Source organism: Peromyscus maniculatus, chromosome 20 (genome assembly GCF_049852395.1).
Source record: "Peromyscus maniculatus bairdii isolate BWxNUB_F1_BW_parent chromosome 20, HU_Pman_BW_mat_3.1, whole genome shotgun sequence".
Lineage (NCBI taxonomy): Eukaryota > Metazoa > Chordata > Mammalia > Rodentia > Cricetidae > Peromyscus > Peromyscus maniculatus.
In genome coordinates this window covers 27,371,772-27,396,162 of record NC_134871.1, presented here as the reverse complement: position 1 = coordinate 27,396,162, position 24,391 = coordinate 27,371,772, and the positions used below count along the sequence as shown (strand labels likewise).

The following is a 24,391-nucleotide window of genomic DNA, read 5'->3' as shown; positions in this document are numbered from 1 at the left end:
TTCCAGAAATTTTGGAAAAATTGAAACCCCAAAAAAGAAAGATAGAAATGTAATATTTTGGGGTTAAAAGTTATCTCAAATATTCTGACTAGTATTTTTGAAAACATAGTTTCTTTTATTTGAAGTTGGAAGTTTTCAATGGATAGAAATGTGTAATATTCCAAAGAGATACCTACTGGTGAAAAGCACAAGACAAATTTAAAAATAATGATGAAACAATTCCAGTTTTAGAATGTGGTACATTTATTTCATATTTTTATCTTGCTTTATTTTTATTTAATTGGATTGGGCAGGCTTTGACTGGAAGCCCACTTGTAATTGTGACAATTAAAATATAATTGAAGTCAAATAAATTCAAATTACAAAAGGATTCTTACCTAATTATAATATGTATATAATCACAGTTTCTTAACCACAGTTAAAAAAATATTCACACATTTGGTAATGTTTGTTTCATAGTGTATATTCCTTTGAGTACCATGGCTAATGCTCATTTGTATACATACTAAAATTTCAAGTATATTATAAATATATTAAGCTTGCTTTTCTTTCCAGTAACAACAATGTAGTTCTGTAGAGAAGCTTTATTAACAGTGAATTTATTTATTTATTTAAAAAAAAACCTCTTTGAAAACTCATATTTAGTCTGCCGTATTCTCTTTTTGCTTCTAATAACATTTTAAAAATAAAAATAACTTCTTTCTTTTGCTTTAAAATGTTTGTCATCTCTTGTACCCCAGATTTATTGGACTGTGGTAGCGTTGAGTGGCTTTTGGCTGGAGTGTTTATTATGACATCACTGTAATTTGATGCAGGTTGTGATTTCAGATGGTTTCAGTGTTAAATATTTTCATAATTATGCTAGTTTTGGCAGTTCATGTAAGATTTTTTTTCACATCTCCTTAATGAACGTGTTTTACTTCTGGGCTTTTGAGGCAAACACGTTTCAAAAATTAATAGTATGCTCTTAATGTTAATATTGTGCAGAAGCATCTAACTGGATGTTGTAAGGTCGTTTCTTGAACTGAGGGTAATTATATTTAGGTTTTGCTCTTAGTAGTAGTCTTGAAGTATTGGAGGTCTGAAGCATGCCTGTGACTATAGAAGGTGTCATTGTAAAGCTGGAATTAGAAAGTTTTGTTGAATGAAACATTGTGGAATTATCCATTATCTTAAAAATGAACAAAAATTTATGCACATTGCCTTTGTTGTTTATGATATCAAATATTTTGCTTTTTGCTTATATGAAGTTTCAGACAATATTTTCCCAAATGTGTCACCAGCATCTGAAGTTATGTTGTATTGTAAAAGACTCACCTTTTATTAGGGTATATTTCTCTTGTGTTATTGAGTAAGTATTTTTCTCTTTTTGTTGAATGTATGTGTGTGTTATGCTTGTATGTATTGTGTGTATGGTTCACATGTGGGTGGGTGTTTGGTACGTGTGTGCGCGTGCTTGTGGAGTCCAGATGTTAAAGCCAGGGGCGTTCCTTTGTTCCTCTAGTGTTTATTTACTGAGGCAGGGTCTCCTGCTAGATCTGGCGCTTGCTGACTCTGCTAGTCTGGCCATAGCTGCCCTGCTGACCCCGTCTCTGCTTCTTGACTACTGAGATTAAGTGGACTGCCATGCCTAACTCTTTGGTAGGTGCTGGGAATGCAAATCTTGTCCTCATACCTGTGTGGCAAGTGTTTTATCCATGGAGTATATAACCCAGCCCAGAAGTTTTATATATATATATATATATATATATATATATATATATATATATATATATATATATATATACACACACACACATATTTTAGATTTTATTTATTTATTTTAATTTTATGTATATGGATGTTTTTCTTGCATGTATACCTGTGCATCATGTGCATGCCTGGTGCCCCCAACGATTAAAAGAGGGTGTTGGATCCCTTGGAACTGGAGTTACAAACAGTTGTGAGCAGACATGTGGGTGTTGAGAACCAAACCTAGGTCCTCTGCAAAAGCAGCCCAATGCTGTTAATTGCTGAGCCATTTATCCAGCCCTTGAATTCTAGTTTTTGAAAGAAAGCCTTTATGTTTTTTATTTGCTCCTACTACCAATTAGATCAGCAAATTTAGTAATTATTAGGTGTGTGTGTGTGTGTGTGTGTGTGTGTGTGTGTGTGTGTGAAATAAAAACTAAATTTCTCCCCATTATTGTAAATGTCATAGTGATTCCTGAGTAGTGAATTGGAGGTCAGGGCACCGTCATTTAACCTTTGTCTTGGACTTCTCACTGCACATTTGCATGTCTCAAGTTAAAAATGTGCCCTTTTATTCTTAAAACGAGAATAAGTTGACAATTGTACTTACCTTATTATTTGGTCTATTCTCTTTTCTCATACCTGTTTTCCTTTTGTATTTAATTAGTTAATTAAATTTGTGTGTGTGTGTGTGTGTGTGTGTGTGTGTGTGTGTGTGTGTGTGTTTTAAGGTGTAACTTACCTAGTTTTTCCAAATGGAATGATACTGTGTTTATCTTCCTATTACTTAAAGAAAAAGAAATAAGAAAAAAGAAAAAGAAAAAAAATACTGCTTGCAACTACCTAATAATATTTTTGATACATTTTTGAAATCCTTAATGACAAGCATAATAACTAATTTATCTTAGGAAATAAGTCCACCAATTAAGACTATTTGTAAATGTTGATTTAGGACATTAAAATTATACTCATTTGCATTTTATAAATGAGATAAGTAAAAATGTGCAATTTAACTTTCTATGATATCCATATCAAACCCATGTAAACTTTATATCTACTACCAATAGTAATTTAGTAAGTATTGTTAAATAGTATGCAAAGAGTGGAAGAATCATGACATTAATAGTTAAAGATAACTAAGATGACTGCTTGGATTCCAAATAATGAAAATTTTAACATAGAAGTCAAAGAACAAGACGTTAATTCCCTTTCTATTTGTTTTGTGTTTTGATATGGAAATCATTATGAAATTTCTATTAATAGTCATGTAGTTTTGTAAAGCCATAAATAAGAAGTCTTTGGATATTGCCAGGTAATTTGTTTTGGTAGTAGCTAAAGAAAGAAGCTCTGAAGTAGTTCATGTGTGCATGGTGGATGCACTTGCCTTTGTGTGCACTGAGGCCAGAAGAGGTTACTGCATGTTCTCCATCATTCTCCACCTGATTCCATTGAGGCACGGCTTCTTTTTAACCCTGGAGCTTGTATGTTTTGGCTAGGCTGGCCATCAGAAGGCCCCAGTAATCCTCCTGTCTCTGCTTTCCTCTGTGCTGGGTTACAGGTATGTGCAGCACCATGTGTGGCATGTTACGTGTAGGCTGGGGTCAGCAGTCTTCATGCTGTGTATCAAGTGCTGTTAACTGCTGAGCATCTCCCAGACCTTAAACTAGTTATTGTTAAGTGCTGTTTGCAAATGAAGAATTTGAAAGTTGGTTACATAAAGTTTTAGAGCTAAAATATTGAAAGTCTGACTTTTAGTAATCATAATTCATATGCTGACCAAAATTTCCCAGTCCTTAAATGTGATCAATGTTTCTTTTTCCTTTAAAACAAAAATAGGATGACCATGAAAGCTGTGGTTCTAACTCTACCAACCGAAGCACTGCTGAGAACACAAAATCTTCCATAAAACCTCGAAGAGTCCAGCAAGCTGCTCCTACAGACCCGGATTTGCCACCAGGTAACCTCTGATGTTGAGATTACCGCTCTTACTGACCATGAGCTAGTATTTGTAGAACATATATTTTCAGGCTTATTTGCTGCCGTAAAATGTTTAGGCCATGTGCACGTGTGCTTTGCCACATGACTTCAGAACATGTTGGGCCAGAGCCCTCACAGATGGCTTCTCGTCAGATCTTGGTCCTTTGTTTTGTAACAAGTTAGTCAGAACCTCTCTCAGCAGAGACTCAGGGTCTCCCTGTTATGCTTTGTGTTAGAGCCGAGAGAAGACACTGGGTCATTGAGGTAGCTGTAGCTGAACAAAATCATAGATACAGCCTTTTTTATTTCCGGATGTCTTTATTTACCTGAGCTAGTAGTGTATTGCAAACAAACTCTTTCTAGGCAGATATTTAATGACGAGATCATTACATGCTAGTGTTCTAGTCAGACACATTGCTGCTTCCACAAGTAAGTTGTCAGTTACTTCTTTGATTTAAATTTTTTTTTTTGGATTTTCAAGACAGGATTTCTCTGTGTAACAGCCCTAGCTGTCCTGTAACTCACTCTGTAGACCAGACTGGCCTCGAACTTACAGAGATCCACCTGACTCTGCCTCCTGAGTTCTGGGATTAAGGATGAGTGCCACCATTGCCTGGCAGTTTTTAAATTTTTATTTGTCACTGTTTTTGTGTGTTGTAGTGGAGATTGGTGTATACCTAGGTTTGAAGGCTCTCTGCTAGTTCTAATCCAGTTAACGTCAGAGGTTAGAGTTAGAGACACCATTTTGCAGCCCTGCTGCCTTCAAATATGTGTTCAGAGTTCCTAGTGCCCTTAAGTGAGATTTCTCAGCAAGTGCTACTGGCAGCTTGGTGCTGATGCTTCTTATGCCCATCTCAGCAAAGTGGCTGTCTGCTGTGGATATCGCTCTATAGCGGGCCCGGGCGGGCCTGGAGAAAACTCCAGCTACAGCTGTCTGTCTGCCTTGCAGTTGCTTTGAGCTGGAGAAGGTGCCGCAAGATATTTCTAAATGTTTCCAATTTTGCTTACTTTGGTTCCAGAAGTTTCTCAGCTTTTTCTTACTAATTACTCCTTTGGAAAAAAATTAGTGTAAGTTGAAGTGGTAGTTTATACTAATTTATTTTTTTTTTTTTTTTGTTTTTCAAGACAGGGTTTCTCTGTGTAGCCTTGTGCCTTTCCTGGATCGCGCTCTGGAGCCCAGGCTGGCCTCGAACTCACAGAGATCCGCCTGCCTCTTGCCTCCCGAGTGCTGGGATTAAAGGCGTGCACCACCACCGCCTGGCTATACTAATTTATTAAATGTGTAGCTTCTTAATTTCTTCAGGTTTGACAATGTAGCTTCTTAAACTTCCCAGCATCCCCCATGGTGTATAAACCTGTCTCTTGCTCTTTCCCTGTCTCTCTTCTTCCTCTCTTCCTGTATCTTTCTTCCCTTCTGTCAGTTTTAGGTGAACCAGGTTTTGTTCCGTATTCTGTTTTTCTTAAGAAAAACCTCAAAATGTTGTTACTTATTAACTTCAGACAGAGCCATTCTAAGGATGAATTGTTGTGAACTTGGATTCCAGACACCTGACAGCTCTTTCGGGTCAGCATTAGGATTAGATGGCTGGAATTAGGACAGCTGGCTTATTTGTAGTGCCATAAAACAGCTGGGTTCTCCCTGGGCAGCTTGAGGTAGCTTGTGGGTCAACATGTGCTTTCCACTGTGTCTGAAAAGTTCGGAAGTTGGTCCGAAGCAGCTGGATCCATCAGCTCAATACTGGGAGTCAGGGCAGGTCATTTTTGCTCAGGAGGGAAAGAGGAAACATTGAGACTCTAATTGGGTAGGCAAACAGTGATCATTTATTTAAAGGATGACCTATGCTGCTATTATTCTGCATTTTTTTTTCATGGCAGAGGCAAACTCTTGTTTCTAGTTTTCTTAAGGCAGAGTTATGTCTCTGTGGTTATAGTTTTTAAGTTGGAACATTTGTATGAATCCAAAAATGATTTAAAACTTTAACATTGAATAATTTTTATGTGTATGGATGTTTTGCCTACATGTGTCTGTGCACTGTTTGTGTTCCTGCTGCCTGCAGAGGCTAGAAGAGGGCCTGGGACTGGAGTTACAGGATTTGGACTAGGCTCCACTGGAGATTAGCCAGTGCTCTTAACCATGGAACCATCTTGCTAGCCCCTCCAGAAATGATTTTTAAGAAAAGCTTTGGTGTTGTTAATAGATAGGCATTTGTTCTGCTGTTTTGCTGGATAAGTTACTTTCTAACAGGCAAAGAGCAAGAGTCAGTATCTAGAACAGTCTTTCAGATTGTGTGTCTTTCCCCATTAGTGCATTGTGGGTCCCAGTAAGCATTCTTAAAAATAAATACTCAGGATAGAAAACCTCAAGATAACAGCACGTAGTGAAAATAAGATCTTAGGACGTGTGTGTGTGTGTGTGTGTGTGTGTGTGTGTGTGTGTGTGTGTGCGCATGCATGCGCGCACGCACACATGCTTGGGCTGGGATTTAATGTCATTTCTGACTGGATAAAGGTCAACAGTGATGAGTCTAACTGATTTGAAGCATATGTATTTTCTTTAAGTTAGTGATACACATCCAAGAACAGCAGTTTATGGGAGTAATAGTCTTGAGTTCTGGGCTTAGCTTTCCTGTAGAGACACTGACAGTTTTTCCTGGTTGTTCACGGTTTTACGCCTTTCTCCATGTTCCCTGCATGGGTTTTTTTTTGGTAGTTGCTGTTTGTCTTTTCTTTCCCTTTGCTGTGGATCAAACAAAGCTTCACGCAGGTTAGGCAAACACTGTACCATGGAGGTCTGCACTAGCTCAGGTTTCTGTATTTTATCATTTTATCTTTCTGAATTAGAGTTTGGCTTTGATTGAAGGCCATTTTCTTTTTTTTTTTTTCTTTTTTCTTTTTTCTTTTTGGTTTTTTGAGACAGGGTTTCTCTGTGTAGCTTTGCGCCTCTCCTGGGACTCACTTGGTAGTCCAGGCTGGCCTCAAACTCACAGAGATCCACCTGGCTCTGCCTCCCGAGTGCTGGGATTAAAGGCGTGCGCCACCACCGCCCGGCTGAAGGCCATTTTCTTTAAAATGTCCTTAAAGAGTATTGCTTTGATTTTAGTCAGAGTTTATTGATTGACTTACACTTTTCTTTATGAAATATTTTCTCTTTTTTAAATTTCCTACTTTAATTGTATGCTAGAAAGCTCAGAGATAAAATTTATGCCTTGCTATGTAGATGTAGTATAGACGCATTAACACACACACACACACACACACACACACACACACACACACACACACACACTTTAATGCAAATATTTAGGGTTTAGTTAAGCTCAAAACTATGTACACATTGGACCAGTAACTATAACTTAGTCCTTTTTGATTGCCAGGAGCGTAAGAGCAAGCACATTCTGTGAAGGGTCGCGTAGACCATGGAAGCCATGTCTTGTCAGTCTTCTGAGAATATGGTGAAACCAGCTATACGTGATGAATAAAGTAATGACTGGCTGTGTGCTGATAAAACTTCAGTCTTGACAAAGTTCATACAGCCCATACTATCATGCAGCCCATCCTCTCTGATCACAGTGCAAATGACTAGAAGAATGTAACTACTGATGTATTTGAGTTCACGTTTACTGGGTTTTTGGGCGGGGGTGTTTTATCTTTTCTAGGCTGTTTTTGTTCCCGTCCCGCCCTTGTTTACTGGTTTCAGAATGCTAAAGTAGCTGTTCACTCTGTGTGTTTTTTCTAGTTTTTATGGCGTACTTGTTAGGAAAGGTGGGTAGAGAACTTCAAATGACCTTTCCCAGAGCTGGAGCAGCATTTACCATACAGCCACAGGCAATGCACATACGCTTCGCTTTGTTTCCTGAAATTTTTTTCTTGTTTATTAATAACATTATTCCAAGACATTACTATATTTTACATTTAAAAAAATCAGTGCTGTGTAGTAGTAGTTTCTCTATAGTTTGCTAAACTATCTGTTATTCTTTAGAATGTTTTCATTTTTAGTTTTGTAATAGTTTAACATGTAGGGTAAGTTTTCGCATACATCTCTTTATCTCCTTAAAGAGATTCTTACTAATTTATAGAATCAAAATGTATAAATTGTTTTCAGGTTTTTCAGCATAGGTGACAAGATTATTGTGTGATAATCCCTCATTATAACAAGGTTTTGGTGCATCACTATTTATTTTTACTATTACAAATCTTCCGTTGAAAATTTCAGATGGAAAAATGCTAGCCTATACATTTTATAGCTACATAGGATTAATATTTTACCATCTAGAAATAGTTTTGTCACTTTGTGTAAAAAAAAAAACACCTTAAAATATTTTATTAGCTAATTAATATTCTGCTCTCTTCAGTTATTGCCCTTTGATTTTTTTTATATAAAAATACCATTTGTGCCGGGCGGTGGTGGCGCACGCCTTTAATCCCAGCACTCGGGAGGCAGACGCAGGCGGATCTCTGTGAGTTTGAGGCCAGCTTGGGCTACCAAGTGAGTTCCAGGAAAGGCACAAAGCTACACAGAGAAACCCTGTCTCGAAAAACCAAAAAAAAACAACACCATTTGTTTGGAATTAAGAAGGCTTTATCATTTTAGCATATTTATTTGCTTTTGTTTTGTGTATGCTTGTGTGTGTATGGTTGCATTCGTGCCGTCGGGTGTGTGTGGAGGGCAAGATGAAGCAGTTGGTTCTTTTTTCCCACATGTGGACCACAGGGTTCAGGTTGCTAGATTTCTGGAGCAAGTTATTTAACTCCTGAGTCATCTTGCAATCCTGTCCCTGTGTTCTTTATTTTCCTTCTTTCACTTCTGCGCGTACAGGTGTGCACACATGTGTACATGTGTAATACAGGTGTGTGCACACATAGCAGCCTCGGGCTAACATTGAACACTGTTTTTCTATTGCCCTCAACTTTATGTTTTGTGGCAGGTTCTCTCACTGTACCTGGCATGCATCAGTTCAGCCAGACTGGATCCCTGTGGAGGTCTACGCATCCACCTGTCTTTGCTTTCCCAGTTCTGGGATTACAGATGTGTGCCGCAGTGCCTGGCTCTTTTTCCATGGGACTCAGGTCCTCATAGTTGAGTGGCAGGCACTTTAATCACTGAAGTATCTCCCCAGCCTTGCTTTTTGTTTTCCTTTTTTCCCTCTGAAACAATGTCTCACCATATAGCACTGATTGGCCTGGATCCTGTTATGTAGACTAGACTAGTCCTGAATTCACAGAGATCAGCCTGCCGCTGTCTTCCGCAGCTCTGTGTTCCTTCCTGTTTCCTCTCAGTTGTCTTCTCCTTGCTGTCTTCTGCACTCAGCTTTCTCCTCTGCTGTGTGTCACATTACGTGTTAGCCAGTGCAATCATTTCCCCTAGCTTTCTGTTCTCAGGCAGAGCTTAGATATTATTATGGCCAAATAGAGTAAGGATGGAGTAACATTGCTGCACTTTAATTAATTGATTAATTCATTTTTGAGATCATTTCTTGTTATGAAGCCCTGGAACTCTGCTTCCTTCTACCTCAGCCTCTAGGGCAGCTGGGACCGTAGGTATATGACACCATACCAACTGTTCATGAAACAGGCAGAAACCAGACAAAGTACGTATGGAATACAATGATCATTGTGTGGGATCTAGTGTTAACATTATTAAATATGGTCTCTGGTTTAGTATATATGTTTCCTTGTAGCATCTTTTAGTAAAAGCAAGCGTATGTTGGGCTGTCTGCTAGTCTAGTTTATTTAAACTTTAGTTTCCTTTTTACAGAATCGTCTGAAAGAATATTCCCCTTTTATAAACATTGTTTAGTAGCATTTTAAGAATATTTATTGGTAGACTTACAGCTAGCTAACGGAGCTTTTTACTTACTTTGTAGGCTACGTGCAGAGTCTGATTAGACGGGTTGTAAATAATGTAAACATTGTTATCAATAACCTCATATTAAAGTACGTGGAAGATGACATTGTCCTTTCTGTCAACATCACTTCTGCTGAATGCTATACTGTGGGTGAACTATGGGATCGGGCATTCATGGATATTTCTGGTGAGTAAATGTCAAGAAAATAGTGTTAGTGCGTGTTTTCCTGTAAATGATAAAATTGCATTCATTTCTTAACCATTTTTGGGGACCTTTTGGTAGCTGTGATATAAATTTTATACATTTGATGTGGGAAAAGTGCATGTATACAAAAGTTAGCATGTAACTATGGGAGGTTAATAGCAGTTTAAGAACCATCAGATTGCTTTTGAAAACTTAAATTTTTTTTCCCTTTTACCTATCATATAGTGTAATATGTTATAACAATGAAAATTATATTTGCTTTGTATTTTTAATGCTTTTTAAAAAATAATCATTTTATGCACATTGGTGTTTTAGTGCCCTAGAACTGGAGTTACAGACGGTTGTGAGCTGGGAATTGAACCTGGCTCCTCTGGAAGAAGAGTCAATGCTCTTAACCGCTGAGCCATCTCTCCAGCCCCGTTTTTAATGCTTTTTATTGAAAGAAAGGAAGTATATTGCTTTATATACCAGAACGTTTGGAAGTTTTTGATTTTCTTGGAGCGTTTGGCTATGACTTGCCTCCCTCTTCTGCTTATTGCAAGGAGCTGTACAGCACTGGCAAAGCAGCCGGGAGCTGTCGTTTGCCGTGGCTCTTCCCGCACTCCGTATGTAGGCAGGTAGACATCTGTGCTGCTCACTTGTCAGGGGAGCTTCTAATTAAATAAATCATAAAATTGACAGATATCTGACACATTTAGAAGTGTTTTAATTTTCCTGTTTTGCTCACAGTGGTTTTCTTTTGTCTTTTGAAGCAGCTGATCTGGTGCTGAGGAAGGTCATCAATTTTTCTGACTGTACTGTTTGTCTTGATAAAAGAAATGCGAGTGGAAAAATTGAGTTTTACCAGGACCCTTTATTATACAAGTGTTCCTTCAGAACCCGCCTTCATTTCACATATGACAACTTAAATTCCAAGATGCCAGCTGTTATCAAAGTGAGTATCTCTTTCTAGAAGTTTGCTTATATACCTTTATTTTGTTTATTGGTTATTGTGCATGATAATTATAATAAAAATAAAGGAAAAAAATAAACTTCATCAATATATGTGCTATTGGTTTTTGTAAAAAGTTAAATGTATTAGTTTTTATATTTTTAACTTTTTGTACAATGTATTCTGGTAGAGATATTTTGGAGATAAGCTTTTCTGTAACTTTAAATTTCCTTTTTGGTTTTGCTGTTATTAATCCTTACCTTATTTATGTACTGAGGACATCTTATAAAAAGTAGCACAAGGCCCTGAGATTGAACTGCAATACCACTCAGGAATTCAGCACAGCAGTAATCTGTATTTTAGTCCTTAGTAGTTGTTCAGCATCATCTAATGATTAATCATGTGCCTTAAGCTGTTTTATAAGGTTTGATATGATAACCTAACCTAATACTATAGTTTATTGGCTCAAAAATTTTTGCTGCTGCTGTTGAAACTGGATCTAACTCTGTAGCCCAGGCCATCCTGGAATTCATTGTATATCCTAGGCTGGCTCTGAATTAGTGGCAATTTTCCTGTCTTAGCTTCCTGCCTGCTGAGCCACCATGAGCTACCATGCTAGGGCAAGCACGTATTAGCTTTTGACCCATAGTTTCAATAATGTAGATAAAGTTTTAGAGTACTGGAGTTTTCCAGGATATGTCTTTTGATGCATGTAAAGATTTACTGTTTTCTAAGGTGGTATATTTTTCATTGTGTGTAGTATGTAACCATACATCTTGTTTTATTACCCACTAGTTTTCGAACATTATCACATTTTATAACTGTCTGTATAAAAATTAGATTTTCTTTTTTTTAACATTACATTTTTAGTAAAGCACTTTAAAAAATATAAATATCTTTTATTGAAACTTTGAAAACTGATTTCTAAGAACCCTGGAATTCTCAGCTTGAAGGGACCTTGGAGAACATGTATTTTAATATTCTTAATTTTCTGGATGTGGAAACCAGGGGCCAGATAAGTGATTAGGTTGATGTCATATAAATTAATAGAGCAAGAGTGCTGGATGACTGATTCCTGGTTTAGGGCTGTTCCAGCTTCCAATAGGAGGATCCACTTACACTTGTATAATAGTATAGATTATATTTCTGAGAGCATACCCATAAAAATCACTCCTCCCTCTCTCTTTCTCTCTCTCTCTCTCTCTCTCTCTCTCTCTCTCTCTCTCTCTCTCTCTCTCTCTCTCATCATTAGGTGGGAACTGTTTTCCCTTTTATTGAAAATAGATTTTTTTCTCATATAATATATCCTGATTATGATTTCTTCTCTCTCTACTCCTCCCAGTTCCTCCCCACCTCCCCTCCTATCCAGAACCCTCACTTTCTGTCTCTCATTAAAAAGCAACCTTCTAAGAGATAAGAGAAAATAAAATATAATAAGATATAACAAAAACTAACATTTCAGACCAGGATAAAACAAACAGAAGGGAAGGAGCCCGAGGGAAGGCAGAAGGAGATGATTAGATGCAGAGACCCACTTGAGAGTTCTCACTCAGGAATCCCATAAACACTCAACTGGAAACCATGATATATACCCAAAGGACCTGTGCCTTCCTTGAGAATGCTGTCCCAGTCTGTGAGTTCATATGTGTGTTGATCCTGTTGATTTAGAGGCCTTGTTTCCTTGTGTTCTCCATCCCCTCCGGCTCTTACACTCTTTCCACCTCCTCCTCAGGGATCCCTGAGGATAGGGAGTTGATGGAGACATCCCATTTAGGGCTGAGTGTTCCAAGGTTTCTCATTCTCTGCATAATGTCTGGCTATGAGTCTCTTTGTTCTATCTACAGCAGGAGGAAGCTTCTCTGATGATGGCCTAGCAAGGCTCTGCTCTACGAGTGTAGCAGAATGTCATTAGGAGTCCTTTGATTGCTACGTTCTTTTAGTAGAACAGTAGTAGTATTTGGTTTTCTTCTAATGCCCTGGGCTATCTAGCCTCAGGTTCTTGGTTACCTTAGCAGTGTTGTGTATGGGTTCTGTCTGGTGGGGTGGACCTTAAGTCAAATTAGATAGTGGTTGGTTCCTCCCACAAGCTTTGTGCTATCATTGCGCTAGCATATCTTCCAAGGAGATGCCATTGTAGGTCAGAGGGATTTTAGCTGGGTTGGTGTTTATAGCTTTCCTTTGGTAGCATGCAGAGTACCTTCCTGTACCCAAACTGCTGGAACTTAGGGGTGGCGGCTCTATGGAGGCACCAGCTGAAATTCTCCATGTTCAGTGAGTTGTGTAGGTGTTGTCCTCAGCAATAGGGTCTTGCTAGTAAAGTACCGTAACTCTGCCTTACTTTATATTTATATGTACAATTTTGTTTTTCCTTGATGGGGATCAGTTATCTGTATTTTACTTTTTATTTCCCACTGTGTTTAATCTATATTGGTTTATCTAAATTTGTTAGTCTTTCTATATTTGAATGAATGAGTGTGTGTGTGTGTGTGTGTGTGTGTGTGTGTGTGTGTACATACACACAGGGGAAAGTGTTACTCAGTAATATTGGTATCTCTGTCTCAGGAAAGAAACTTATGTTTCTAAGCCTTGAATTGGCTATTGATGTACATGTACAGACAATACACTTTTTGAAATAGAAACTTGATATATATTCTAGGCTGACCTTCAATTTGTGATCTTCCTGTTTTATCCTCCATAATATTTTGTATTGTATCATTGTGCCTGGCTCCAAAACACATTTTGAAATCAAATAATAGGTGTATAGAAGCTTTGCTATATAAAATAATCTTGCTCATTAGAGCAAGTTTAATTGTCCATTATAGGATTTGGCTAAATTAGAGGAAAACATAAAAAAATAAGTTAATTAGAAGGAAGGGTTATAATTGGCATACTATTAACCTGTGGTTTTTTTTTTTTTTTTAATTGAGTAACTGGTATTTTATTTTGAAAAGTGCCTTGGTGTAAAGAAGTTTGCTTCTTTTTTTTTCTTAATTGCTCTTTTTTTTCTTTTGGTTTTTCTAGACAGGGTTTCTCTGTGTAGTCCTGGCTGTCCAGGAACTTGTTCTATAGACCAGGTTAACCTCAAACTCAGAGATCCGCCTGCCTCTGCCTCTGGAATGCTGGGATTAAAGGCGTGCACCACCACCACTCAGCTTGTAAGTGCTTTTGACTCTGCTGATTACCACAGAAACTTTTAAAAGTGTATGTGGCTAAGCTTACAGATCATTTAAGATATTTTCCCCTTAATTATTTTTCATTTTTGTCTTGTAATTTTGTAGACCTTTTTCAAAGGTGTAAGTGGATTTTGAATTTATTTGTATTTTGTGTAGGCTGTTACAATTTTCTATATTTTGTATGAAATGTGTTTTAGAGATTGTGTCATAAGAAATAGATCATGTGGAAACATAACTTATTTGATTTCCCCTCTATTTTTGGAGTTTACTCCTCCCTCCCTCCCTCCCTCCCTCCCTCCCTCCCTCCCTCCCTCCCTCCCTTCCATTCTTCCTTCCTTCCTTCCGTGTTTGTTAGCACATAAGGTGAAGGGTAGCTTTTCTCCTGCAGGAAATTGAGGTGATCTGCCCGGGGGAAAAGCTGGTTGTAACCCTTTATAGGGCAGGGTGAGGGCCTTGAAAATGGGGAGATTGCCGCAGCCATGGGAGCTGTGTGCAGTTCTGCAGTCCGTCTTTCCAGATTATCTTGGGGGATAGTTGATCTCTGTAAACACCTGTCTGGGATGACTAAGCAAATCCATCTTTAATGTTGTAGGAGTCCTGTTTTACCACCAATAGACTCTGTCATTCCACACTCCTAAAAGATGTAAAACCGGGTGGCAGGGGTGTTGATCCTTTTTAGCTGCTCCCTGCTGGGGAGGGTCATCTTGAGTAGGAGATAGTTTAGGGTTCATTGAAGAGGGGTCCTCTGGTCACATAGCTGGAGGAGAGTTTTAACTTGATTGGTCTCAAATGATCATGCCGTTGCCATCAAGCACTCCTGGAGAGCCTTTTGAAAAGTAATTATATAGGGGTCTGTAAACAGATGATTTGGTTATAGAGCAAAACTGAGAGATTTCCCGAAAGGTGGATGGGGTGGGAGAAATGGGCGCAGGAGAGACAGTGAGCTGGTGATTAAGGGTGACAGTGACAAGTCCCACTGCCGGGAAGGCTGCACCCCGTCAGCTAGCAGAAGCAGCAAGGAGCCACAGAGAGCACTGGGAGAAGGGAACAGGAGAAAACTGAGGACTGGTGCAAGGAGCTGGCCTGGGGTGAATGGGACGAAAGTTCCTTCCAGCCAGAGCTGCTCTGCTGCATTTGAAGGGCTTTTTGCAGATGTATCAGGAAACAGTGTCGTAGGGTGAGAGCCATTGGGAAAGCTTACATGGAACCTTTGGTTCGGGTATAGGGCGAAGTTCAGCAAGTAAAACATTTAAACGACAGGGTAAAAACGTAAGTATAAGGACAATAAGGCAGAAAGGAGAGATCCAGGGGAGGAGCCAGAGTTGGAGGGAACCAGATGCCCATATGTAGGAGGCTTGTGGTTGAATTGTTGTTTGGTTCTTGTGTCTTTAGCCCCATCTCAGACAGAATTTGTAGGTGCAGAAGCAGCATCATTTGTGGAGGAGGGCACAGATCCCATCCTTAGCAGCCCTCAGACTAGTCTTGAAGTACTATAGCAGCCAAAGGATTTGAGTTGGTGCTCAAGGAGGTTAAGCTGACCTGAAATGTAAGAGTTTTTTCTCTTCTGAGAGCTGGTGAGACAGAAAGGTTAATTCATGCGAAGAAGGCTTTAGTCCAGCTGTTTTAGTTCTGAGTCCTGAAAAGAATGTCAAGGAGAGGCATGACTTGGATGGCCCATGGCCCATGAGTCCACCTTTTAGGGATCACTGGAACTGCTTTCACGGGTTTGGGGGCACTGATCTAGTTTTCACTGCTTCAACTGGCAGAATGGATGATGGAGAAGTGTCTCAGGAGGGTCCATCCAAGGGGCTACAATAAAACTCAACAGAGGACAGAGATCTGTAACATAATTCGGGAAATAATAACTGTACAGCCTGTGGGGACTATTAGGAGACAAAGTTAATGAGGAAAGTTTTTTTTTTTTATTAAGAAAATTTTTAAAATTCATTTTACATACCAACCATGGATCCCCCTCTCATTCCTTTTCCAGCTCCTCCCCCACCTCTCTCCCCAACCCCCATTCCCTCCTCCAAAAGGGTCTTTTTTCCTTAAAGAATGAAGTTTGTATATAAATATTTAGTCATGTATGATTAATTCTTTAGGAAAGTTTCCTATAATTTTATAGGTGTAAATATCTTATTAATGTGTTTAATTTTTTCTAAGACTTATAAATCTATATTGAACAATTATCTCCAGAGAGATTTAACCAAGACATATAGCCATTACTATTAAGGGGACTGTTCATATTATACTCTTGTTAGCCTGAAATATTTGAAAATATTTCTAGCTTGTTAGGCAAGGAATGGTAGGTAGTTCAACTGGTATTTATTTATTAGGATTATGAGGAAAATAACTGGACATTTGATTGCTGCGATATCCATTCAGGTTCTTTGTCTATTTTTCTGGTGAGGAAATCTCTACAATGGTTTTTCAGTAACACTTGATGTATGTATTGATGATAGATCATCCTTTTCTCTTGCTTGTTTTGCTAGGCCGCTTTCCACTGGTGCTGCTGTTACAGTGCACCCACGTCAAGGACAGGCAAGGCCCAAGGCTGCAGGGGCTCTTGATCAGGCGTGGGAGGTAGAAGGAGCAGGAAACCAAAGACAGTCTAATTGTGACAGACAGAACTCAAGAAAAGCTTAGGCTGGCTGTGCTGGTGCGTGTGTACCTGTAATCCTAGCACTCTGGATACCAAGGCAGGAGGATTGCAAGTTTAAGGCCAGGCTGGGCTGCATAGCATGACCTAGGCCGGCCAGCCGCCAGCCTGGTTCTTCTCTCCTACAAATTTAGCAGCAGATTCATATTCTTTCCACTCATTTTCTTGTCCATTCATGGCTTATTCAGTGTGTGTTCTCAGGTAGCCTTTAAGGAACCTGGGATTGTTTTTGAAGTTTTGTCTCCCAACTTCCACCCCACATCCATCTCCCTGGCACCTTTATTTGGATGCCTTGGTTTCCAATAAGAGGATGACTAGGACTTCTCTTTCGTGTTTCATAGATACTCAAGTGCCAGTTATTCTCAATAAACTAAGAAGGGCTTGATATTATGGCTTTGTTGTTTCCCTTGCCCCATGTTTATGGAACAGCAGGAAAACAATTACAGTTTAGCTGTGTTTGTATTTTATAATTGTCTTTCTTTTTAAGGAGAACTTTCAATGCCATGTCCTACTTGGTAGTAATCTTATTTTTTTATTATAGTTGATTCATGTTATAAATTTTGTGTCATGTTTTAATATCTTTAAAGATTGTCTGAAAAACTGCTTGAACATAGTTACTTGATTTTACGTATTTTGACAATAGCATTTTAATTATTTCCATACTTATACACTTACAATGTGAGTCTTTTACCCAGTTTTAACATATGGTTTTAGGATGCCTTATGGTAATAAAATTGAAAAGAATGATTGAAGTTATACTAAAGTGACATCATGAAACTCACTATTTTTTGATTTGACCTTTTTTTTTAGAAGGATGAAGGGTGAAAATACTGTCATATTCTTCAATTGTTTGGTGACATTTCTCTTCTAGAATAATCTAGAACTCTAGTATGAATATATCTTCAGGTTATTAATTCTGTTTCCACAGTATTTGTCTTAGTCTGACTTTTATCAAAAGTATATTCATCACAGTACATTTTTTTATTACTAGAATTTTAGAGTAAATGTTATTTTGGTTTAATTATTAGAAATGCTTGTGACATTGTTGCTTTTTATATTATATTTCATTTTAGGACTTAGAATTGGTCAACTTAATTTAAAAGATATCTTTAAACATCTTTTTGATAATGCTTTTTTTTCTCCAAAATACAGATTCATACTTTAGTAGAGAGTTTGAAACTTTCTATCACAGATCAGCAGTTGCCTATGTTTATCCGTATAATGCAACTTGGGATTGCTCTTTACTATGGAGAAATAGGCAATTTTAAAGATGGTGAAGCCGAGGACCCTGCCTGTCACAGTAAAGATGCATTAGGAAACATTGCAGGTTAGTATAACAGAAACTTAATTTAGAACTACCCAGTTTCACTGCTTAAAACTTGAAGAACAAAGCAGAGTGAAGCCTGTCAACAGTGACAGTTCAGTTGCCCCATCCTGACAGCATCTGCTGAAGCCACCCTGTGTTCGTTTGCTGCCCGCCATTCTGATGGTTATGTCGTCACAGCACATGGCTTTAATTTCCATAATTTTGATGGGTAAATATTTTGAGTGTTTTCATAGGTACTGGTCTTTAGTTATTTATCCTTGTAAAATATAAGTTAAATATTGCCCATTTCAGAAGTTTTTCTGTTTTATTATGAATTTGTGTTTATATGTTCTGGATTCAAGTCACATTTTGTGAGTTTACTTTGTCAGCCTGTGACTTGCGTATTCATTTTTAATTAAAACGTTGTGTACACATGTATGGTGGGTGTGGGTGGGTGTGGGGGTGTGGAGGTTAGAGGACAGATTGGTGAGGTCCATTCTCTTCTTTCACTTCCATGTGGTTTCCAGGGATGGGACTGGGGTGGTCAGGCTCGTGGGGCACCTTAGCTCCCTGGGCATCTTGTCACCCAGCCTCCTCATTTTTAATAGGTGGTTCATGAACAGAAGTTATACCTTTTGACAGAATATAATCAAGTTTTTCTTTAATAACTGCTGCTTTCAGTGCTGGGGAGTTGGTACAGATGTAAAAGCACATGCTCGGCAAGCTTGAGGACAGGAGGTTGGATCCTTGGAACCATACAGATGCCAGCTGGCCCTGGAAACCACCTGTAATTCCAGAGTAAGCGGGTAGCCAGCCTATCTGTGTCAGTGGCTCTGTGGTAACTGAGAGACTCTGCCTCAGTGAATAAGGTGGAGCGCCATGGAGGAGGGCTCCTGATGTGACCTTGGGTCTCTACACACCTCACACATGCTCCCACACGCCTGAGAACAACAGATGAAAGAAAAATATTACTTTCTGGACCTCAGAGAGCAACTAGGGGTTTTTTGTTTTTGTTTTTTGTTTTGTATTTTATCAGAGGGCAAAAACAGCTCTATTGTTTGCTTCTGAAGGAGCTTGATTTAGTTTTACTGTTTGTAAAGGAGGATGTTTTCTTTACTGTTTTATTGTGTACGTGTATGTTTGGAAAACCATGCAGAGCTCTCAGAAAGCTCTGGGCATCTCGATTATGACACTTGCTGGTGTCCTGTGTTCTTGTTCCTTGTACTGGGGCTCATGGGGGCTTCTGTACCTGGATATCTGCAGCTTCCCTGAATAGTGTAGACACATTCTGACCACACGTCTTCATTTTTTTTCCTGATTCTCTACTTCAGAGAGTTCCAGTCACATGCATTCAGGTTACTTGTTTGCCAGAGATCTTTTGAGCTTGCCTCATCTATTAATGTTTGTCTTTCGTTCTGTGTTTCATTTGATACAGTTTTTAGTTCCTGAATAATTTGCTCGTTTTCACTCATCTGCTTTTACCTTCCTCCACCATACTTTTGTCTTTGGAAGTTCAGTTGGAAACTTCTGTGGTTCATGCCAGTTTAAGCCTCATGAAGAGGCGTGTGTTCTGTAGCTGCTTGGTGTCCTGTTCTAGTCACTGTGATCTTATTTTTCTGGACTTGTTATTGGCGAAATTATTAAGGCCACTCCACGTAGTTAAAATGGAGGTTTATTTAGTGGTGTAACTTACAAATGAAGGGATAGGTAGGTCGCAGGGTCTGGGAAAGATGTAACACAGTCCAGCCGTGTTCTCTGGAGAACTCTGCTCGGTCTACTTCCAGCATCCAGGGTCTGGGAACCAAGAGAGGCAGCGCATCCGCATCTAGGGTCTTCAGGGTCCTCTCTTGGCCCTGCCTTGTAGGCGTGACAGTTACTGAAGCCTCAAAAGGTGTTGGAACTTCCAGATCAAAGCTGGAATGGCTGCCCACTACATCTCCCCCTTTTGTCTAAATTAGAAGGTTCTAACCTAATACAAGACTATATACAAAGGAATGGTTATCAAATATTGTCCAGGAATAATGAGGGATAATGACCTAGATAAGATGGAACTACAACCATTGCGAACAATATCAAGCAAGAAACACATACTAAAATCTAGAGAAGCCTAGCGCATAGGTAAATGGCATGTTACAAAGATCATTTCAAAAGGTGTACTATCTTAAAGAACCTGAATATAATACTTAATATGTTCTATCTAAGATTATATATATGTTACTATAACTGCTAGTCTTTAATCCCATCAAAGACCTGAGAAGGAATATAATGGTACCTGAAAAATGGTAGATGGATGCAAGTAACTTTCGGAAATCTTGTAAGAGTAGACGGAGACCGCTCTCTGAGGTCCAGAAAGTAATATTTTTCTTTCATCTGTTGTTCTCAGGCGTGTGGGAGCATGTGTGAGGTGTGTAGAGACCCAAGGTCACATCAGGAGCCCTCCTCCATGGCGCTCCACCTTATTCACTGAGGCAGAGTCTCTCAGTTACCACAGAGCCACTGACACAGCTAGGCTGGCTACCCGCTTACTCTGGAATTACAGGTGGTTTCCAGGGCCAGCTGGCATCTGTATGGTTCCAAGAATCCAGCCTGGACAGTCACCTAATGTTTCTCAGCATTGTTGGTGTATTCAAATTGGCTACAGGCCTCGAGTATCTGACAGACCATTTTTAGAAGCAGGAATTTTGAAAGACCATCTTACCCTGTCTTGGCAGAGTACAGTGGTCCGCTACCCACTACACTTGTTTCTATTGTTTTATTTTCCCCTAATTATGTTTTTTATTTGCCTTAATAAATTGTATTTATTTTTTGAGATGAGAATCTTACTGGCTGCCAGGGCCGGACTCAAGATTGTTGAGTTTAGGCACTGCTGCCTTAGCCTCTGGAGGAACTGGGATGGAGGATGTGGAGGAACCAGGTTGGGGGATGTGGAGGGACTAGGATGGGGGATGCGGAGGGACCAGCATGGAGGATGCGGAGGGACCGGGATGGGGGATGCAGAGGGACTGGGATGAGCACTGCTGCTTCTGACTGCCTAGTTGTTTTGGTTGAGTGCTGGACATTGTAAGTTTTGTCTTGCTGAGTTTTAGATGTATTTGTGTTCCAACAAACAGTGACGTTACTTGGAAATGATTCCTTGTGGCTTCTTCAAGTCTGTTAGATGGCAGCAGAATGCCTGTCAGCTTAAGTTCCTAGGTCTGCTGCTGTTCTCTCTAAGAGAGACTCTGAACTTGGTTGAATTTCTCCTTTGTTGGATATAGCTTAGAGTTCATTCCAGCAATGAGATGGAGGTGATTAAAGAGTTCAGTGTTCTGTCCTTCCCTCATGTTTGATAGCCATTTTTGTGTGGAAACCTTTATTTCTTACGTTTTATCTTGTTTTTTAATTGGGATATTTTAAAATACTTAGAGCAAATAGATTTGATTACAAAAGAAACTAATCATATAGTTCCATTTTTCCTATTTAAATGCTCTTTATTTAGTTAAAATGACTATTTTGATTGGCAGGTACTGAAGATGAAACAAGAATAGACATGCAGTATCCTGCTCAGTACAAAGGCCAAGAGTTATTGTCGCAGGACTATGAGGAGCCCCAGGGATGGGTGTCCTGGGCCTGGTCATTTGTTCCCGCAATTGTGAGTTACGATGACGGGGAGGAAGACTACCTTGGGAATGACCCCGTATCAACCCTGCTCCAGCAGAAAGTGCAGACTCTGAAGGATCCCATTGTTTCTGTAGGATTTTACTGCACAAAGGCAACTGTGACTTTTAAAGTAGGTTTCTCTTTCTTTTGTTACTAGTGTCTGTTAACTTCAATGTTTAAATTTTAGCAGCATTATAACTGAACCAGGGAGAGGTAGGGGGCTCAGTGGATGAAAGGTAGTATCTCATAGTTCTCATAAAATTGCTTGATCCTTCTAACTGAATTCTTGAATTTTGATTTCTTCTTGTCCTGTTAAAGTTGCCACCACTTTTCTTTCTTATCTATGTCATATAAACTGCCCTGCCCTGGATTATTCAGTTGGCATATAAACCTGCTTTAATATTAAAAAAAAACCCAAAATCTCATAGCTGGTGCTAGGGAGATGTTTTGGCCATTAAGAGCTCATATTGCTCTTTCAGAGGGCTGAGTTTTGGTTCCCAGCATCATGTCAAGCTCCAGGGGATCCTGTGCTCTCTTCTGGCCTCTGTGGGTACTGCATTCATGTGCACATTACCCCCACATAGACAGACAGACACATAATTAAATACAAAATGAATCTTTAAAATCTCACAGCTGCCTCTTTCTGTGATTTCCTTGTAGCAAAGTTTACTTCATATTAATTATTCATTACTAATGAGATTGAATGTGATATTTTCACACATGCATGTAGCAAGTACTGGAAGTTAATTGTGCCCTCTCTTTCCCTTGCCCCCCCCTCCACCCCCTTCTCAGCCCTTAGAGTTACTGATGTACTGTCAGGCCATCTTCCTTTGGCTTCCTCCTGCCAGAGTGAATATGCAGTGCTGTTTTTTGTTTCTTCTTCTTCTTTTTTTTTTTTTTTTGTGGTAGTGGTGTGTGTGTGTGTGTGTGTGTGTGTGTGTGTGTGTGTGTGTGTGTCCAGCATGTTTCATTTAATGTAATGTTTTCTAGTTTCATCCATTTTCCTGGAAATTTCATTCTTTATTACTGAGTAAATACCCCATTGTGTATCTGTATCTCTTAAATGTCATTTATTTGGTGATAGGCTTCTAAGCTGTTTCTGTATCTTGGCTATTATAAATAAATAATGGCATAATAAATACGGAATGGAGATCTCTCTTTAGTATGCTGAGCATTTTCTTTGAATACGTATCTTAAGTGGGCTACTGGATCATATATAGCAGTTGTATTTTTCATTTCATAGACATCTCAATACTGTTGTCCATTGGCCATGTTGATTTGCATTCTCACCAGTAGTATGGCTGAAGTTCCTTTTTTCTATATCTTTGCTAATGCTTGTAATACATTTTCATTGTTTATGTGTAGATTTACCAATTTTACTTTGTTTGTGTCAGTGTTTTGTTTGCATGTATGTATGTGTTCTATTTGTGCCTGATGCTCACTGAGGTCAGAGGGCAGTGGGTTCCCTGAACTGGAGTTGGAATAGTTGTGAGCCACCATCTGGGTATTGGGAACTGAATCCATTGTGAGAGCAGCGAGTGTTCCGAACTGCCGACCCATTTCACTAGCCTACATTCTTATTTTATTTATTTTTTTGCATTTTTACTTTTAAAGAACTACTTTTATCCTTCCTCTCTTTGTTTAAGATAGTTCATTTTGTATCTAGGTCCTCTTCTATTTTAAACAGCATTCAACTGCTTTCTTTATTAAAAGTGAATATAGCTAGGCAGTGGTGGTGCATGCCTTTAATCTCAGCACTCGGGAGGCAGAGCCAAGAGGATCTCTGTGAGTTCGAGGCCAGCCTGGTCTGCAGAGTGAGTTCCAGGACAGGCATCAAAACTACACAGAGAAACCCTGTCTCGAAAATCCAAAAAAAAAAAAAAAAAAAAAAAAGAATGTAGCTATATATTCAAATAGAGTACATAACATGTATGATCACAGTGAGTAAAAGGGAACATTCTTTTGTTTAAGTATAGTTACTAGTACTTTGGTATCCCTCATTTGTTGATAATATTTTGCCTTCCCTTCCTTTCAAATATAACTCAGCTTGAATTTTGAGTTGTTTTCCCAGCTTTTTCTAATACTATTACCATACATGTCTATAATCAGTTCTTAATTTTTGCAACAAATATTTACTCATTTATTTGACCCAGAGTCTCATTTAACATGGGCTGGCCTCATACTTTCTATTTACTAGCCGAGGATGACATTGGATTTCTGATCCTGTGTCCTCTTAAGTGCTACGAAGGTTCACAGCCATCTACTGCTGTGCCTAAATTCAATATATTAATGCAGCTGTGTCCCTGAGTGAGGCTGAGTGAAGTCCGCATCCTAGTCTAGAGCTACATTGTAATTTAAATCAATATGATGTAAAGAACGTTTACTAGTAAGTTAGGTAGAGAGAGAGGAAATTATGTAACAGTGCAGGTTGCATTAAAAGGGAGAGAATTACACATTTTAAAATTGGTGGCCGAGGGAGGTTGTTTTGTGAAGGGAGAATCATTTAAGCAAAGGTTCCTGAAAGAGAAAGCCTGGTGGATATATGGGAATGAGCATTTCAGGACTAGCAAGGGTTCAAGAGCTGTCAAGGAGGCGGCTAGTTCAGAGCCAGAGCTAATGTGTCAACAGTGTTACCTGCCAGGCAGGGGGTTTGCAGCAGTGCAGTTTGAAAACCACCTAGGCCATTTAGACTTGTCTTTATTTTGAGTGAGTTAGGAAGTGTTTGGACAGGAAAACTCTATGATGATTCCAATTATTCTTTACAGTGGGTCATTGTGATTGTTGTGCTGAATGGATGTGTGGATGCTGACGGGGGTCAGATTTGTACCTTCCTTCTCCCTGGAGGGCACTGTGGTGTCACATCTCACACTTCAACACATACAGACACAGAACACTTGGTTTTCCTATGCTGTCCTGCACTCTGCA

At 39.1% G+C, this 24,391-nt stretch overlaps 1 protein-coding gene across 8 annotated transcripts in view; it reads left to right on the top strand.

Annotated features, from left to right (window-relative positions):
• Vps13b (vacuolar protein sorting 13 homolog B) overlaps positions 1-24,391 on the top strand; it is a 568,282-nt gene that overhangs the window by 41,840 nt on the left and 502,051 nt on the right. For 6 of the 8 annotated variants that reach the window (XR_013046389.1, XM_042264498.2, XM_042264501.2 and 3 more), the window contains exons 4-8: positions 3,568-3,688; positions 9,573-9,740; positions 10,511-10,692; positions 17,674-17,848; positions 21,331-21,596. Coding sequence is in view for 7 of the 8 variants with exons in the window: in XM_042264498.2 (XP_042120432.1) it covers positions 3,568-3,688; positions 9,573-9,740; positions 10,511-10,692; positions 17,674-17,848; positions 21,331-21,596 (912 nt within the window). In the remaining variant the exon portion in view is untranslated. The remainder of the gene's footprint in view (positions 1-3,567; positions 3,689-9,572; positions 9,741-10,510; positions 10,693-17,673; positions 17,849-21,330; positions 21,597-24,391) is intronic. The other 2 variants (XM_076555926.1, XM_042264499.2) reach the window with 1 other exon arrangement.